Raw genomic sequence first — 18,516 nt, forward strand, 5'->3', positions numbered from 1 at the left:
CTATGATTAAAATGAAATGGACAGGTTTACAAAAACAAGAACGATGATGAATATGACATTGAACTAAATAAATAAAATATAAACAACGATAAAAATCTTTAAATCATGTTCATTGAATTTCACTTTTTTACTTCCATGTATCATATAGATACATGCGCATTTAATCATCTATGTCATTACAATTAAAATCATACACTCATACATTCATTCACCCAATTATTAACGGTAAAATGTGCCATGGAATATCGTTGCAGTTAATCAAGTATCACATAATCATAATTCAAATTTGGTAGGCTGCAGGAATTAACACGTGTCAGAATATAGAATTGTTTTTTATAATAACGAGATTCGTTTAAAAGATAGAAATAAATTAAAAATCACTCAGCCCTTTGTTTCATTTTTAGCAACAGCTCCGTTGTGTGATCAAACAGGTGTTATTGGCGGTCGATGACATCGGATTATTTTCGATATCTTTATTGAAAATTTCAAGATGTTGTCAACCACGTTTTTTGATGTCATGAACGTGACGACTCAGCGATGCAAAAGATTGAAAAATTTACGGTTAAGTTGACTGCGTGTCTTCGTTTTTTTTTTAGTATTCAACCACACGTCATTATTCACTAAGGAGATCAAATGTCGATGACGATGTGTTAAAATCGATGAAATGGTATTAACAATGATTATGTGACTGCTACGGGGAATCGAACGTTTTCTCGTCCCTCTCGCTACGTTGGCCTGCAAAGCATCAATGTTATTTCATGTGGATTATTGGTAAGTGGGTAGCCGTTTATTCAGATGTTCAAATGGTATTATGTGTATAAACAGTCCGGCTGTTTACGTTTCTTGCCATGAGTTACGTTAATCTCATGACTGTCAGTTGCATGAAAATAATTTCGAAATGGATGTTGTTTCTCAGCACGTTATCGAAGTACTTTGTAAAGAGTTTTGCAAATAGTATCGTGCCTTCTGAACTTCCATAGTTAACGAGTTTCGGTGTACTATTTAAATCGTAGACTTCAGCTCTCTGCGATTGGTTTGTGAGGTGTGATTCAAACAATTTCAGTGCCATTCCCCGAACTCTTCTTCGTTCCATTGCGTTGAGCATATGACCTTTATTCCTTTAGTCAGCATTGTGGTGCATTTGTGTGGTGAGTTTACGAATGGAGTATTGCGTAGTCATTCTTGTTTGGAAGCTCTATTGCATGTCTGATTATAAGATGAACCTTACTTTATCGCGATATTTCGAGCAAAAACCCTTTTGTCTCAGAATCAATTTGTAGAACGTATTTTCCATCAAGTTGATCCTAAGATTAAGAAAAAAAAAAAAATGTAAGACCAACGGTTGAGGAAATACACAATGGTGTTTTCGTTTAACAGCTAAATCACTCAAAGCGTTGACCGCAGCAACTGAGGTCTATGTAATGTCAATGTCACTCACATGACAATGCGACAGTGAGGTCCAAGTTGATTAAATCTATCGGTTTTTCAGAACTTAACAAAATTTAGCGAATAAAACTAGACATTTTCTTTTCCTCCGATCTTTAGAGCTCAAAATTAATTCGTCCCAGAATTAATTTGTCAGATCTTCTGTCCACTCACCCTGTACCCTCAGGATTCCGATAAGAATATCCAGGACGCCGGAGGAACAAGAGATTCGTAAATTCAAAAAAAATGTTTGTTTTTCCGTTGCAACTCCTCAAGCGTTAATCGTACTCAGTCCGGACTGTATATAATCGACTATATTCTTCGTATGAACCAATCTTAAAACTGCAACTTCAAGTCATTTATTAATTTGGACCATGCGTAAAAAGCATAGTTGATGTAGAACGCGACACAAACTGTATAATTAGTTGGTCTCATTGAAAAAAATCCACATTCGTGTACCTTTGTCACTTGCCTTTATTATCAATTACGGTTTGCATTTTGACGGTGTCAAAGAAACCATTATGGATATGTTCCATCGCTAGTAAATATCCAAACTAGTTGCAGAGCAAAAATGGAGTAGACGATAATTGGTGAAGATTTGTCACTGCGTAAGTTAGTAGGGTAGGTATCCTTGTAAAATTTCCAAAAAAATTTCCAAAAAAGACTAAGGCATTTGTATTGTGAAAGAAAAGATCATCAAGTAATTAGCAGGTCGTTTCGTATTTTCGTATATTTTCTTGATAAGAATTCTGAATATTCAGCGAGGTCTCTTTTTTTCAAGCAAAGAAACGGACCTCATGAAAGTTCCACCCTCTCCGACGAATCCTTCCACATATTTAAGAAAATTCAAGGGTCACGAAATCTTCACATTGAAAATTCTCTACTAACAATAAAAGAATTTTCACTTTTGAAAAGGTTTCCTATCATCGAATATTAACATTTGATATTTATTATTCGAAATTGTATATTAATTTCGAATTAGTAGCCCGTTGCAGGTATACCCGTGAATATTTTCGAATGCTTTTTGTGGCAGAAGTATTATAGACATACCTAGCCATATAATCTCGAGGACTTTTTTACAGAGTTCATCGAGATCTTGGAAACTCTTCAACGTAAATTCCTTTTTAGTGATGAAATACTTATAAATTGCTCATTTCAGGTTGGTTGTTGAAAGGCAGTCGAATCAAACTACATATCAAACTCGTGAAGAGTAGATTGGAAAATCATGTGGCGTTGCATTTTGTTACTAGTCGTGTGTGTATATACAAGTAAGTACTGAACTCGATTAATCAAATTGCTCAATTATTCAACGTTTTCTGTACAACGCGTTTGAACTGTGATTGGTAAATGAATAAATGCCCTGGTGCAAAAATTGCTGGACACGATTGATTTTTAGATACCTAATTATACTGTCTGATAAAAATTTTTAAATACCCAACAAACACACGGTAGTATGATAAACGTTGAGAAAGAGTATAAAACCACAAGTTTATAAAACGTTCATGAAGCACGGATAACGCTTTTCAGGATGTCCCCCACATGTCGTTATTTTTTACGTTTATTAACCGGTTGTGATAGGTATTGTCGAAAGATTTTGAGACGTATATTTGTGTGAGTATAATATCAGTCGTATTTATACGTTTTAAGTACGTCGCTCCGATTCACGTGTAAAAGTAACCCGGTTGTTAATGTATTATACATGGGATACGTGTCTTATACGTATCACATGAACGTCAAGACTATCACAGGCATGACAAATAATGCAGTCATCAAAAAGTCATCAACGAGATTATGATTTCAGAATTTGCACTCACAATACAATTTTAAATAAATTTACAAGAGCGTTTACCTTCCAAATTTAGTAAATCGTTAGATAGTCAGTAAATTTATAGTGTAATTGTCTGAAATTGAAAATTTGATTACTTATTCGAAACTTAACATGGTAATTCTTTGGGCATTGCTGTAATCTGATGCTTTTAAGTATTTTGTATAAAGTTTAGACACGCACAATTTGATCAGATTCACAGGAGTAAAGTCCACATTTTTCACTGTAAGATAAAGTAGCGTACATTTCACTGAATCGTTAAAGCGGAAGTTACCATATAATTTTCAGAGCAACTATATGTTATGCTTCCATACGTCACAGAAACGGACATACATACCTACTTACATGATGGTAGGATGCAGAATTAACGTTTGGAAATGACACGTATCAGGTGAACAAAAAACGTATTATGAACTAATGATATACGTTGTTGCAGCGACTACTTTCAACGTTGAACATCAGAGTTCATAAAACGATAATCATGTTCGAAAGCAAACGGTAGAAGGCTGCAAATCGATACAACTGCGACATATACGGTTATTCAACGCTTTTTCGACAGCGAGATTTACGAATGTTGTAATTTCTTCTCATAAGTTATCAAGATATTCATTTTTAAACGTATAATAAACCTATGGAGTTCTGACAATGTAGTCTAAACGTTTATCGCTGCTGGATAATACCTACCAGTTTGTGCAACGTTGATTTTCGGACGTTTATAATTTGTACTTATACTCGAATTAAACCACCCTTACGTATATTTGACGTATCATATACTATCGTGTGTCCATTGTGTAGGCGCTGCACTCAAAAAAGCAGTCACTCAAGGTGCGATATTGAAATTTTTAGCGAAAACTTTTCCTTGTGTACGTCGCAATTTCGGAAACGACAGAATAGTCTGTGTATGCAATGCTACGTATTGCGACAATACGCAGATTTCCAATCTCACTGGGAATGGTTCTTATCTTCGATACACATCGAGTCAAGACGGCCTGAGACTCGAAAAAACGCAGGGTGATTTTGTCAAGGAATGGACTGCCGATCTCAATAGTTTCCAAATAGATCCTGACACCACGTATCAAAGTATCGAGGGCTTTGGAGGCGCTTTTAGCGATGCGGCGATATTGAATATAAAAACGCTCAGTTCTGATACTCAAGAGAATTTAATGAGGTTTGACATCACATATAATAACACACAAGATCGAAATTATTGGAGACACTTTTCCCTTAATATCATTAATTTCTTCATGGTTTACGAAAAGACCAAAATGTGCCAATAACATAAAACATTCCCATTCATGTAAAAATTTCTTACTCTCTATTAAATCTATATATTTTAAACAGTTATTACATGAAGTGTATAGTAGGTCAGAGCAGCGCTATATTCAACATATCCAGTGTTGTCCGTACCGTGAATTTTGATATTACAAATTTTCAGATCGTACTTCACTACCGCAGGTAGTAATTATTATTTCGCCCGTGTACCGATCGGCTCAACTGATTCGTCTGTTAGGCCATACACCTACGACGATCACTCTGGTGATGTGGGACTGGAAAAATTTAGCTTAGCAGTTGAAGACTTACTCTACAGAATTCCATTGATGAAAAAAGCCCAGGAAATGAATCCTGAAATTAAATTTTTGTCAGCAGCATGGACTGCGCCACCATGGATGAGGACGAATCACAATTACACAGGTTACGGTATGTGTTGTATAGCATCGCCATCGTTTATCATATTGTTACAAAGGGTGAAATCACCCGTTTTGTCCCCTTTCTAATGATCTAGTAGTCCTCATAGATAAAAGACGTTTATAATCCTCTTATGTCTTTCAAAAGAATAAGGTTGCTGCGTCAACCTACATTATTGTAAAAACAGTCTATCTCGAGACTTTAAAACGAGAGCTTCGTCACAAAATGAATCCTTCTCCTCTCTCAATTTTCCGCTTCGTAACAATATACACAACTGCTCCACAACGCGAAACTCATTTCCATTGTACGAATAATCAGTCGAAATGAGTTCCAATCCGTAAACTCTAGATCCATTGATAGAGTTGTGCGATTTTACTGCATTCCAAGTCGATTTTGCTGCATTCCTTACTGACTTGATATATGCAGTATATGTGCTCCACAGGATTTCTAGAAGAAAAGTACTACCAGGTATACGCTGACTATCTTGTAAAATATTTGAACAAGTACGAGGACTATGGACTGAAAATGTGGGCTATATCAACGGGCAACGAACCTTACATCGGTACGCTAAACCTATCTCATTATGGCAGTATGGGATGGCTACCGAGTGATCTCGGCAAATGGGTTGCGAATAATTTTGGTCCAACTATTCGCAAATCGAAGCATAAAAGAACTTTGATTCTTACCTATGACGATGAAAGAACAATTCTCGACCCGTTTGTCGATAAAATGTTTGAGAACGAATTGGCGAGGAATTACACGGCTGGTCTTGCAATACACGGATACGCGGATACGGTAGTTCCCACGAGCGTACTTGACGAAATCATGCGGCGTTATCCCGAAAAGTTTCTCATTATGACCGAGTTCTCCACGGGTGAGTGATTTCGAGTTTCGTACACGTTATACCCAAATAACTGTGGATATACACAATCATTGCTAAGGATTTATTGCATATGACATAAAAGTGTTTTGGATACAGAGACTTCACAGCGGGGCAATGTTATTAGTTTCTTGGGATCTTGGAGCTATGGAGAATCCTACGTGTTGGACATTATTCAAGTAAGTATACTTCCGTGACATGTACAGGTCATTTTACCTTGGAGATCAATGACGATGCTTCTGAACACGCTCCGTAATTTGCGCTGCACCTGATTTACGATATTCGAGTGCTCATTTGTAGGACTGATTGTTTCATATTCCTGGTAAAATTTGTCCTTTTGTGCTGAGCCAATCAGTTTTACCTGGGATATGAAATCGCCAGTCCTTAATAAACGCAGGTGGTACCGCCGCTTTTGATTTTCTCATAAAATACCGTAATAACATGTCCAAGTGAAAAAAACGGATAACTCGTAATGAGAAGCCGTTAATATTACAGAATTTCAAAAACTGGGTAATTGGCTGGGTGGACTGGAGTCTTGCTGTAGATGAATACGGTGGTCCCGATTGGAGACAAAACTTTGTGGGTGCCTCGATTATCGTGAACTCGGAGGCCGATGAATTTTACAAGCAGCCAATGTATTACGCCATCGCGCACTTCAGCAAGTTCATCACACCAGGTTCAGTCAGAGTGGGACTCACCGGCGGAAAAGAATTGGTAAAGGCTGCAGCCTTCAAGACACCGAAAAACGAGATCGTCGTTGTAATGTACAACAAGTAAGTGCAAAACCAACTCAGAGCTCAAAGTTCTCCTCGCCAGTTCTAATCAATGTTAGCGAAATTGAAATTGCTGCGATAAAAAATCTTCGCAAACTATGACTAGGGTTCTACCTAAAAGACTTGTAGAGGAAAACCTTCAAATGGTATTCTTTGTTTCAATTCACGCTACAAGAACCAATTACATAAAATTTACATCCACATGCATGAAAAGCTGACGTCAAATAACGATGTTTTCGGATCCTCATCCGAAACTCTAGTTTCTTCGTGCTACTTGAACTTTTTTACTATGTTTGAATATGATTTTGAAACTCGGAATAAAATCGTTGTTTCCAGTGGTTTCTGTTGGCGAATACGTTTTTTTCACTTCCAGTTGCAGTGCACAGCAGAATGTGATCATTTCTGACAAAGAGAGAGGGCAGATTCGCTTACAGCTGCCAGCAAAATCGATTCACACAATTATGTACAAGTAATGCTCATTTTGATTTACTGAGCACTATTGGTGTACAAAAATTGGCGTAACCCTCAAATATACCTTCAATAAAATAATATAGACTCGTATGCGTACAACTTTAAAATTATTATCTGAAAAATTAGTATTGGAAAAATAAGTAATCACTGTAATGTAAAAATAATGAAAAAAAAAAAAAAAATGAATAAAATAAATAAGTAAAAATCTACAGAAGTTTACCCCCGATATCAAGTACATGATGAACTGAACTTCGTTTAGACCAATGATGTAATTACAACTAGATCTTAATATGAAATCGAAGTTTACGTTCGATTACTCGTGCTCTTAATCGTACGTGTGAAAAATGTATGAAGCATATTTTACACGAAAGAAGAGTTACCTTTCAAATAATTTTAACAAAATTATTCTACTCACGCAGGCTGCTACCTCTTCATTTCATCAGTCACGAGTTAATATGCAATGCGACAGCGATAAGACATACAATCAAGTGACTTTGGGAAGTGGGCTGCAAACCTTGGTTCAATCATCCACAAATCGACGCATGAAAAAACTTTGATCCTTACCTATGACGATAAAAAAAAACACGTCTCGACCCATTCGTTGATAAAATGTTCCAGACCGAATTGGCGAAGAATTCTACGGCTGGTATTGCAATCCACTGGCAACCGGATATGACCATTCCCGCGAAAGTTCTGGGCGAGATCCAGCGACAGTATCTCGACAAGTTTCTCATCATGACGGAGTTTAACGTGGGTAACGAATGTTCAGCTTCATACGCATTGTATCCAAGCTAATGTAAATATGCACAATAATTGCTGAGGATTTGTTGCATACAACATGATGGTATTTTGGGTGCAGGGGCATCACAGAAACTCACTGCAACTATTTAGTTGGGGTCTTGGAACTTCGGAGAAACCTACGTATTTAACATTATTGGAATACGTATATTGCCATGACATTGTAGGTCATTTCACCTTGGGGTTCAATGAGGATACTTCTGGACACGCGCAGTAATTTGCACTGCACCTGATTCACGGTATCAGAGTACTCATTTCTAGGACTGATTGATTCACATTCCGGGTTGAATTTGTCCTTTTGTGATAAGCAAATGAATTTTATCTGGGATATGATATCAATAGTCGTTAAAAAAAGCTGGTGGTACTACCGCTGTTCACTTTCTCATAAAATACCGTAGTAATACGTTCAAGTGAAGAAAGGGATAGCTCGTATTAGAAAGCCTTTAACATTATAGAATTTGAAAAACTTGATGACTGGCTGGGTGGACCGGAATCTTGCTGTAGATAAATACGGTGGTTCCAATTGGAGATAAAACTGTCGGAGTGCCTCGATTATCGTGAACCCGCAGGCCGAAGAATTTGACAAGCAGCCAATGTATCACGTCATCGCGCTCTTCAGCAAGTTCATTACACCAGCTTTAGAAAGAGTGGGACTCACTAGCAGCGGGAAATCGGTAAAGGCTGTAGTCTTTAAGATACCGAAAAACGAGATCGTTGTTGTAATGTACAACAAGAAAGTGCGAAATCAACTCGGAGGTCAGAATTCTCGTCGTCAGTTCTAGTCACAATTTTCGAAATTCTATTGCAAAGCTTTGTCACTATGAGTAGGCTTCTATCTGAAATACTCAGAGAAAAACCTTCGACTCGTATTCTTTGTTTCAATTCACACTGCAAGAACGATTTACATTCACAACCACATGCATGAAAAGCTGACATGATCGAACGATGTTTTCAGATCCTCATGCAAGACTCTCGTTTTCTAATTCGGCTCTACTTCTTTGCTTTGTTTGAATGTTATTTCAAAACTGGGAATAAGGCCCTTCTTTGCCGTGCTTTCTGTCGGAAACTCCTTTTCCGTCACTTCCAGATGCCAGAAAGCGAGGAAATTTTGCGAAAAAAACGTAGCGGTATCTCTGTTATGAGAAAAATATCAAAACTTATAATCGATGACGTTGGTATAAGTACACTGAGGGGAAGGGTTATTGAAGTCAAGTGGTATTTGTTTGATTCAACTAAATGCTCTAGTCAAATGTTGTAAACCCAATACTTATCTAATTCAATAAAATACTTCTGTCATACGAAATATTTATTGCAACTTAATGTAGAATTGAATCAAGCCTCTAAATGCTAATGCCGACTGTCGATTTATTCAAGGTAATACGGCGCGAGTTCCTTGCAATAATGTGAAATTTGTATCAAGAAAATGTGTGATTGGAATGAATAAAAATCATGTCTTGTTGCGTCAAAAAATGAATGTTGATCACAGATACTGAATCTTGTTGTTACAAAAAAATTTTGCAATGACTGGAGATTAAGAGTTGTTTAAGCGCAAAAAACGTATTTTTTAAATGACATCATTTATAATACTGTTGCCTTAAATTTGTGATGGATTTACGAGTTGTTTGATGCGTCATGCTTGAAAATTTATTATTATATTTGTGGCAGTATAAATTTAATATGTGTCAATAGTTTTTGTTCAGTCGTAATCAATATGAATATTGATATCTCGAAACTTGATATTACGCTTTTTACGTTCGAAATAGGTTTGATGACACTTTTATGTCACGTTGTCCGTATCTGACAACCCAACCGACTAACCAGTTTTATAACTATCTTTGAAGCTACTTCCGTAACGAGAAAGTTTGCCGCCTAGCGGCCGTTTATAATACTAGCATACTAATGTTTTCTCTACTTCACTCAAAGCATGTGGTGTATATTTTAGCTCGTGAAAAATGAGTGCAACTGATTCAACCAGTTACGCCAAACAAGCTCTGGTTAGATCAACAGTGTATGGCATTCAATTGATGTAAATTTTTTGTTTGCCACATTCATGTACAATTATTTTAATCAAAGTACATAATTGTTTCTGTCAACGAACATGTCATTCAGAGGAACAATACACAAACTTCAAATGAAATGATATTTAACTGACTGAATTTTGGAAACACATCAAAAGGTTCGCTCGATTGTGACGAGCAAGGCTTTTGTCGAATCAAGGTATTCGCTTGACTAAATCATTTTGACAATCTAACCGAATCGAAATTGATGAATTGTAGTCATCGTGTTTGGATCAAATAGGGGATAATAGATTCAAGCGTATGGACTCCAAAAGAATCTATTTTTTTGGTTCAAGAATTTCTTTCCCTCCGTGTGCATAATTATGCACAAGTATGGATAGAAATGCAACGTGACTCCGCACAAAGTTTAATTGAACAGAAACTACGATAAGATATATATAAAAAAAAAAAAAAAAAACGTCCTATATCCCACAATGGATAGTCATTGCGAATATGTATTGAAGTAAGCTGCTGCAATTTGTTGACTGTAATAATCGTATTACCTGCATAAAACACAATGAGTTATTCGACCTTGTATTTTGCAAATATGCCCAATTACTGTCTACATAAATAGTATGAAGTGTCGCATTTTTCGTAAACGCGGACACGATCGTGAATTGTAAGGTCAGTATTTGCAATTTACTACTGTGAAATAATCTGAAGTCGCATTTATTCAGTTAAAATAAAGAGCCTAATCACTTGATATGCAAAAATTGTGTGTCTCGTGCAAAAATTCGGAACCCGCTACTAATTCTACCGGAGAGTGATTTCACTTCTTATAACGAGTGTACGTCATGAGTTTGACGTTTTATTATACTTTTTGCATTGTAAAAGTTAGTCACAACATACTTTCTATCACATTTCATATTCATGGCATGTATGTCTAGCAGAGAACATCAACATTTATCCTCCTCTTGTACTGTCACATTTAATACTCACGACGAAGCCCACGTAGGTTTACTTCATTAAGACTTGGACCTGTTTGATGCCGTGTGGTTGCAAACTTCAAGATCAGTGTTCGTCATTATTATTCTCTTTGAAAGCAAAAAGGCCAGTATAAACGCGGTGGTCCGTGATATAAAATAATTAGGCAGAAATTTTTATGAAACTGCGTGAACCGTGCAAATTTATGCTCATTCATACGTTCGCAGAGGAAGAACGTATTTGGAACTTCTGCTCTTGGGTCATCGCTGAAAATGAAATAGAATCAAGCCAGAGCGAGGATTGAAACTTGGAGATTGCATTATGCAACGATTCTACCTCCTGCTGATATTGTGGATATGTGCAGGTATTTTTAACTTGAATATGTTTAAGTCATTTCGACAAATGCAATGCTCTGTCATTGAAAAAGTATTCATTCGAATTAATACTTTATACTTGTGACGTTTAAATCGAACATGTCTAATAGAGGAACCAAGGATGTATCCATACTAAATTGCGATAATAGAACACATTTTTGCATTACGTAGTTGAATATAACTTTGTAAGCTTTTCAAAAGTTCAGAAATGAATACTGATCAAAGTCTGTTTATTATTCAAAATCAGTATCAGTGAAAAGTTGAGTTTTTTATCGATTTTGCACGATTAAAACTTCTAGTTCGTACAATGAATGTTTTCTTAGTACGCATAGCAAATAATAGATTTTTTTTTTGTTGTAGTGAAAGGAGTAAATAAAATTGACCGTGCCCATGCTATAACAAACCGATTTTCTTAATTCTTTTCTTATAATAAGTGCGAAATATATTCACTACTATTATCCCTCTTCAATGCTACGAAAAAGAACAAATTTGTTGAAATCACTTGGGGCTTTGCATTTTATTCTGTTGCAAGTGTTGCAACTCATGATATGCCGCATGATGGACGGATATGGACATCAAAATTTTTCAACCAGCAGACCTTGTCGTTGAAAAAGTTTAAAGCGGATGACTTGGTTTTTTTGGTTATCTACAAGAACGAAGTGGATGTCCTGAACGTCAGGAGTTTTGAGGTGGATCTACATCGTGCGGCTTTTTATTCAACTTCACAATGTATTTTCACTTGAATAGAAATATATGTCGCGTACATATACTTTTAATAACGATTTACTTATATTAAATTTTTCTTTTGAGGGACAGTTTTATTTATTTATAATATTCTGATCCATGTACTTTGATCACTGCTAATCTCTGACGATACAATGATATATTCATCTTGAAATACAATGCAGCTTTGGTTGGTACTACATCACTGGCGTACGTATCATTTTTTCTCATGTGACACCCAAAATATTCATGGGATTCTATTGATGAGTTACTTGCTTCATCGCCTGTTATGTAATCTTCAAATTCGATAAATTACGTCTGTAAAAATTTCCGATCTTCTGTATCTTTTCCGTGTCTGTCTTATGCACTGAATAGAAATTATCTGAATACACAATTTCCTTCAGGGATCGTCTTGACTCTAATTCCGTTCATTTTCATTGTCTTCTAGACGCAAAACTCGACAAATTACGTCGATCAAGGAACAATATTTCTACCTTTTCATAAAACAGAAACTTATCTCACTTAAATGAAGTTTGTGGTTATGTTTGTTGACTTTGAAAAAAAGTTTCTTATCACCTAAACGGGAACTTCACGTACGTGGTTGCTCGTACATAGCACTTTACTAATAATAATAGTAGTATTGTTATCATAGTCTTCGCTATATTAATGCCATCACCATGCAGCTTAAAGGCACTGTTGCTATTGGAAACAGATCACTTTCTATGCAGAGGGATTCGTTAGTTACCGTAAAATAAATGAGTACGTATTTTAGCATGACACGATAATTCATGCTCCTGTATAAAATTGTACGTGTATGATTACGTTGCATGTAGTCATACATAATCGTACGTTTTCGTATTACATAATCGATTGTGTCATACAATACACACTAATATGTCACCACATTGAGTCTCACACATAACGATCCCTCACACAATACGATATGATTATTTATAACAACCTGGGAAAAATTTCATAACATTTTGACATTGTTTGCGTATTACGCAGTCAATATTGTACCATTAATCTTGCGGCAAGCCTCAATAAAAAAGAAATGCAGTGAATAATTTTTTATACGCGACAATGACAATCGGATTCTGTTATCGAGTAATATTTTCACCGTCATTGATCAGTGCTTTAACATTGCGCTCTGAACTTTATCTCCAGAAGAGAAAAGAAACTCATTGTTCGTCAAAATACACTGGTTGTCCATAATTTAAACCGATACGTTACTTTCAGCTCCACCTTAGGATGAGTGGGGGTGAGAAATCAGAAAAACGGAAAATCGGAATGGCCAGAATTCCGAATTTAACAAACTCGAATGATGAATATGAGTCAACAAATACTATCAGAAATTTCAGTCCCGAATAGTGCCCAGAAAAAGCTGCAGTTTACCTAACCTGTACTTGGTAGAGGGCTCTATTATCCGAACTCACTTCAGAAAACGTTAATCCAAGAATAAAGAGATGCAGAATTTAATAATGTATAGAGTCAATATTCCAGAGACTGAATCTGTAGTGAGTTTCATATTCTCGAATGTCCAGATATTATAAAAATAAACGTCAGAATTTTATCATCTAGAAACGGCGGAAAACATATCCAGAATGCGGAACGCTCATTATTCAGAATGGTACAATTCGGAAAGATTGGTACGCCGAAAGTAACCGTATAGATGGCTTACCACCAGAATTTCACATTCCGTGTCTATCCAACTAATCTATTTTGACTTGTAAAATGTCTTATATACAGAATCGAACAAATTCTTTATTCAATAGTTATTCTGATTGAAGAGGAAAAAACGCGATGCAAATGGACAACCTTTAGAGTCTGGCCAACGATGTGCCTCTTTTTATTTTCTATCTTTTTTTTGTCTCATTAAAATATTGATTACGATTTTTGGTATCATAAACTTATATTTCTGGGCTTCTAATATGATGTGAGTTATTGATTCTTCTGATATATTGCGATTCTTCATTCTAACGATTCTGACATACCGCAATTCTATATTCCGAGCCTTCTATGAGATTACTACTCGGAGTTCTAACCGTTCTGATTCTTGATCCTCCGCATTTATGAATTCGAATAAATGAAAATTCTACTTTGTTATCCATCCGAAGGTGATTTGTTTGTGTTTGCGAGCAATCGCATTTGCCTCAATCTGCTAATGGCCTTTCGGAATATTTGTCAGTTTGGTATTCTAAATTCTATAACTTCAAATTTCGATACCTTCATATTCTATTTTCATTATTCCTGGCTTACTGAAGATTCACCGCTTTGTTCCTTCGCGGTTGTGAGTTTTCGATATATTCATGTTCAGAATTCTGACCATTCCGATTTGTTACCCGCACCCCTTAGGATTTTTATGAAGAGGCTGATGCTCATTCTACCGAACTAATGGACTGACGTTAACCATTCAAATCTTCCGTATTTGCAGCGGAATCTCTTCCCTGCGTGCCTCGAGATTTCGGAAATGGGGGAACAGTGTGCGTGTGCAACGCTACTTACTGCGACAGTACACCAGAGCTCGAAATTCCGGAAATCGGTTCGTTCGTGCGATACGTCTCGAGCCGAGACGGCTTGAGATTGGATCCAACGGAGGGTGCTTTCACCAACGAATCGGCAACCGCTGACGTCACTCTTCGGCTGGATCTTAACACCACTTTTCAAACTATTCACGGATTTGGAGGTGCTTTTACCGACGCGGCTGGCATCAACATCAAATTATTGAGCAACGCTACAGCGGACTATATACTCAGGTAATTCTTGTACTTGAAAGACAACAGTTACCGGACGTTAGTGATAATTATGTTACCTTGACTCTTGCCCTTTTCATTGATATACTTCTACAATGGCAGATCGTGTAACCATTAGGCGATATATTTTATTTGAAAACTTATGTCGATGAAATCATCGTATTATTGACAAAAGTTAATATACTCAGGAATATTCAGACGACATGAGAATCTTGAGGGAAATTCCGATCTCGAAAGTCTGATTTTGCTTAAATGTGAATTTAGATGAAACCGATCTCAAGGCTGATGATTTTATTGGATATTGAACAATTAACGTTTGCGATATAAATTGTTTAGGTGATTATATGGTTGACAGGTTTCCAGCTTCAAATATTCAATAACTGTGGGTTCTTCAGAAGACATGTATTCGTTATTCAATATTCGGATAATGCAACATGTCAGATGGAAATTAACGAGTAGCACGCATTTTGTTGTAAGTTAAACTCTCGTCGACCAGTTTCCCAGCAACTCTCTCAAATTAAGGAAGAAGAACAAGCTCGCGAAACGTGTGACCTACTAACGAGATTTTTAACGAAAGGATATCTGTGTCGGCTGTATTCGTCGGTAGATCATCGCAAAGAATATTACATTTAAATTCTTCTGTGCTCATCCCAGTTCATGATAACCTTACTTTCCACGAAATCAATCTCGAAGCTTCCGTATAAAGACTCTTCAAACGAGTCATTAACATCTGCCATTGTGTTTTGCGTCTAAACGGGCACCAGTTGAGTAGCTTAAAAAAATCCCGCAATTTTCAGATCGTACTTCGGCGAGGAAGGTAGTAGATACAACCTAGGTCGTGTGCCCATTGGTGGGTCCGACTTCTCCACACGAGTATATACTTACGACGACACCCAGAGTGCTGATACGCAACTTCACAACTTTAGCCTGGCAGAGGAAGATATCAAGTACAAAATTCCACTGATGCAAGAGGCTCTTAGAATGAATCGTGATCTAAGATTTTTCGCATCTGCGTGGACTGCTCCGCCTTGGATGAAGACAAATAATGATTACACAGGTTTCGGTGAGTACGCATATTGCAGTATTGCCAGTTCAGGGTAAACGATGTATCGATGGATACCGTGCATTATAACTCAAGTATGTACTTGGTAACTGTATCCCGCAGGGTTTCTCCTTGAAGAGTACTACCAGGTGTACGCTGAGTACACTGTGAAATTTATGGATGAGTACAAAAGCTATGGGCTCAAAATGTGGGCGATGACGACAGGCAATGAACCGTCTCTCGGTATCATACCAATGTCTAGTATTAACTGCATGGGGTGGACACCGAGTGGCATGGGCAAATGGGTGGCGGAAAACCTCGGCCCTACCATGAGCAAATCCGAGCACAAAGATACGATAATTTTGGCTTTTGACGACCAAAAATTCGGCCTGCCCTGGTACGTCTCTGATATGTTTAGCAACAAGGTGGCAAAAAACTATACGGCCGGTATTGCATTCCATTGGTACTGGGATAGTATTGTACCTTCTTGGGTGATCGATCGAACCCATTATCATTTTCCTGAGAAGTTTCTAATCATGACCGAGGCCTCGGTTGGTGAGTCATGTCATTTTCAATCTACATATTGCATGCTAGATATTAACGGTCTTCTCTAACAATCCGTTAGTCGAAACACCGTCTATTCGTACAGGAGATAAGCCATGGCAATTTAACAAAGTCCCCTTAGGATCCTGGGAACGAGGGGAAATGTACATTACGGATATCATGGACGTGAGTATAATATCCGTAAACACGCGTGGCGAAAAGGGAGCATTTTGTTGTGAATGAAATGGCGGCAACTCGCTTGTCATGGATTCGTTGAACTTAAAGAATCTGCAACATTGGGTTACCGGCTGGGTGGACTGGAATTTAGCTCTTAACCATCATGGTGGTCCCAATTGGAGGAGCAACTTTGTTGATTCTGCAATCATCGTGAATGCTGAGAATGACGAGTTTTACAAACAACCAATGTTCTACGGCTTAGCCCACTTCAGTAAATTCATTCCACGAGGTTCTGTCAGATTGAAGCTCAGTCAGGAGGGAAGCTCTACAATTGCTGTCGCCTTCAAGACTCCGGACAATAAAATTGTTATAGTTCTGTACAATACGTGAGTTCAAGATATATTATGATCAGATTCTAATCGGTATTCAGCTTAAAATAAATTGTATACGTAATATTCTTTAAACGTCCTGTTTTGGCAATACAACTCATTTTTCGTTTTAGACTCACTGAAAATCAGCATGCAGTTATCCGTGACCAAGAAAGAGGAATCATCGACTTACAGCTACCACCGAAATCCATTCACACCATTATGTATAAGTAACAACACAATGTAATCGATTGGTCACTTCTAAACAATTGCGTCAATCTTAACGATTTGAATGGGGGCAAAAATGAGAAATAGCAGTATTCGGTACAATAGCAGAGGGTTTAAGGTAAATTACAACATTGTTGAACATTTTTTAAGATGAGTTCTTAAATTTCATTCTGTTTCCTCAAACCTTCGATTAAAATAAGTTCCATTTTCAAGCAGCGAGCAAAGTAACAGTTATCTGAAAATAACTGAAACAAGCCGGACAAAAAAATCACTGCAATCATACGCTAATCTTGCCGTTACGATACCGTAATATATTTTGATGCTCTCTAATCTTATGTCTCATGGACGTTGCATTGCATGTTGGTGACTAATGAATGGAAATGTATCTCACGAAGCATGCCGTTCTGCATTAGACGAATTTCCTGACGTCAAGCTAAAAATAACACCGGCCCACAAAAAAAAAGTGGTCTGTACTTTTGACCGGACCTACCTATCTCTATGTAATTTGACGCGCTGAATCCGAATCTGAAGTCAGTGTTGCCGTTACACCCTCAAAATTCTGAGTAAATCTCCCGCTGTTCTGGAGGTCCAACATCCAGGACGATCCCAGAATGTTCGTGACTCAAGGTCTGTGCCTTTTATTAGGAGGGTAGATGAATCCCCAATTTGTAGAGCAAGAGTAGATAATGAGGTTGGTTTTTCCGAGCCTCTATCTCAGGTTCAGCCTCGATATTCTCATTTAAGTCAATTAAATAATTCGAGATTTCTTGGGGTTGCTTCTCAGATTAACGAGAAACCCTTTTGTCCTTTAAAACCGCCAATTTTTGATGGAAAAATTCCATGGGCAGAGTATGAGCGTCAATTTAGCACAATAGCAAAACATACTCAGTGGGACCCTGCCATGAGGGCCCACAGCCTTGCCTCTTGTCTTCGGACGCCGGCTTTGAATGTTTTAACAGCATCGTCCGAGGAAGAAATTTCCCATTATGAAAAACTTAGCTCCGCGCTTAAGTTAAGATACGGAAATGACCTTCTGACAAAATTATACACAGCTCAATTACAGACCAGAAGACAAGGACGAGACGAAGACCTCGCGTCACTTAGCCAGGATATTGAACGGCTTTCTCGTGTAGCTTTGCCAGACCACGAGCCGTCTCGTAACTTATTAGCGGCCCAAGCTTTTTTAATCGCAATTAGTGATCCGGAAATCAAAATGGCCATTGGGACATCGGGTCTCATTTCTCTGCGAGAGGCAACGGCCAAAGCCCTTGAGGTGGAGGCTATGCGAAAGAATTATTTTGGGACAAACAAGCTTCGTCAGATTGAGGTGTCCAAAAATACCTCAGAAAGACGAAGATTAGAGCACTCGGAAAAGACAAAGCCTCAAAATTACAGAAATAAACATAGTCATAATAATTTTAAACAAAGAAATCGTGGTTCTTTTCAAGACCAGAAAAACAAACGTGAAA

At 37.4% G+C, this 18,516-nt stretch overlaps 2 protein-coding genes across 3 annotated transcripts; both read left to right on the top strand.

Annotated features, from left to right (window-relative positions):
- Positions 1–901: 901 nt before the first annotated feature.
- Positions 902–7,220, top strand: LOC124300635 (lysosomal acid glucosylceramidase-like). Its single transcript, XM_046754935.1, has 8 exons — positions 902–1,148; positions 2,585–2,693; positions 4,097–4,418; positions 4,686–4,948; positions 5,379–5,810; positions 5,916–5,995; positions 6,312–6,589; positions 6,963–7,220. Exons 2-8 carry the CDS (start codon positions 2,651–2,653, stop codon positions 7,060–7,062), a joined length of 1,518 nt encoding a protein of 505 aa, XP_046610891.1. The 5' UTR covers positions 902–1,148; positions 2,585–2,650; the 3' UTR covers positions 7,063–7,220.
- Positions 7,221–10,404: 3,184 nt separating this feature from the next.
- Positions 10,405–17,192, top strand: LOC124301256 (lysosomal acid glucosylceramidase-like). Of its 2 annotated transcripts, none has more exons than XM_046756091.1 (8): positions 10,405–10,539; positions 11,067–11,203; positions 14,371–14,692; positions 15,487–15,752; positions 15,855–16,286; positions 16,357–16,460; positions 16,560–16,837; positions 16,954–17,192. In XM_046756091.1, exons 2-8 carry the CDS (start codon positions 11,161–11,163, stop codon positions 17,051–17,053), a joined length of 1,545 nt encoding a protein of 514 aa, XP_046612047.1. In that variant the 5' UTR covers positions 10,405–10,539; positions 11,067–11,160; the 3' UTR covers positions 17,054–17,192. The 2 variants fall into 2 exon arrangements, with proteins under 2 accessions (XP_046612047.1, XP_046612048.1); XM_046756092.1 differs by having other exon boundaries at positions 16,381–16,460.
- The last annotated feature ends 1,324 nt before the right edge of the window (positions 17,193–18,516 follow it).

The sequence above is a fragment of the Neodiprion virginianus genome, chromosome 3, assembly GCF_021901495.1.
Source record: "Neodiprion virginianus isolate iyNeoVirg1 chromosome 3, iyNeoVirg1.1, whole genome shotgun sequence".
In the NCBI taxonomy this organism is placed as follows: Eukaryota; Metazoa; Arthropoda; class Insecta; order Hymenoptera; family Diprionidae; genus Neodiprion; species Neodiprion virginianus.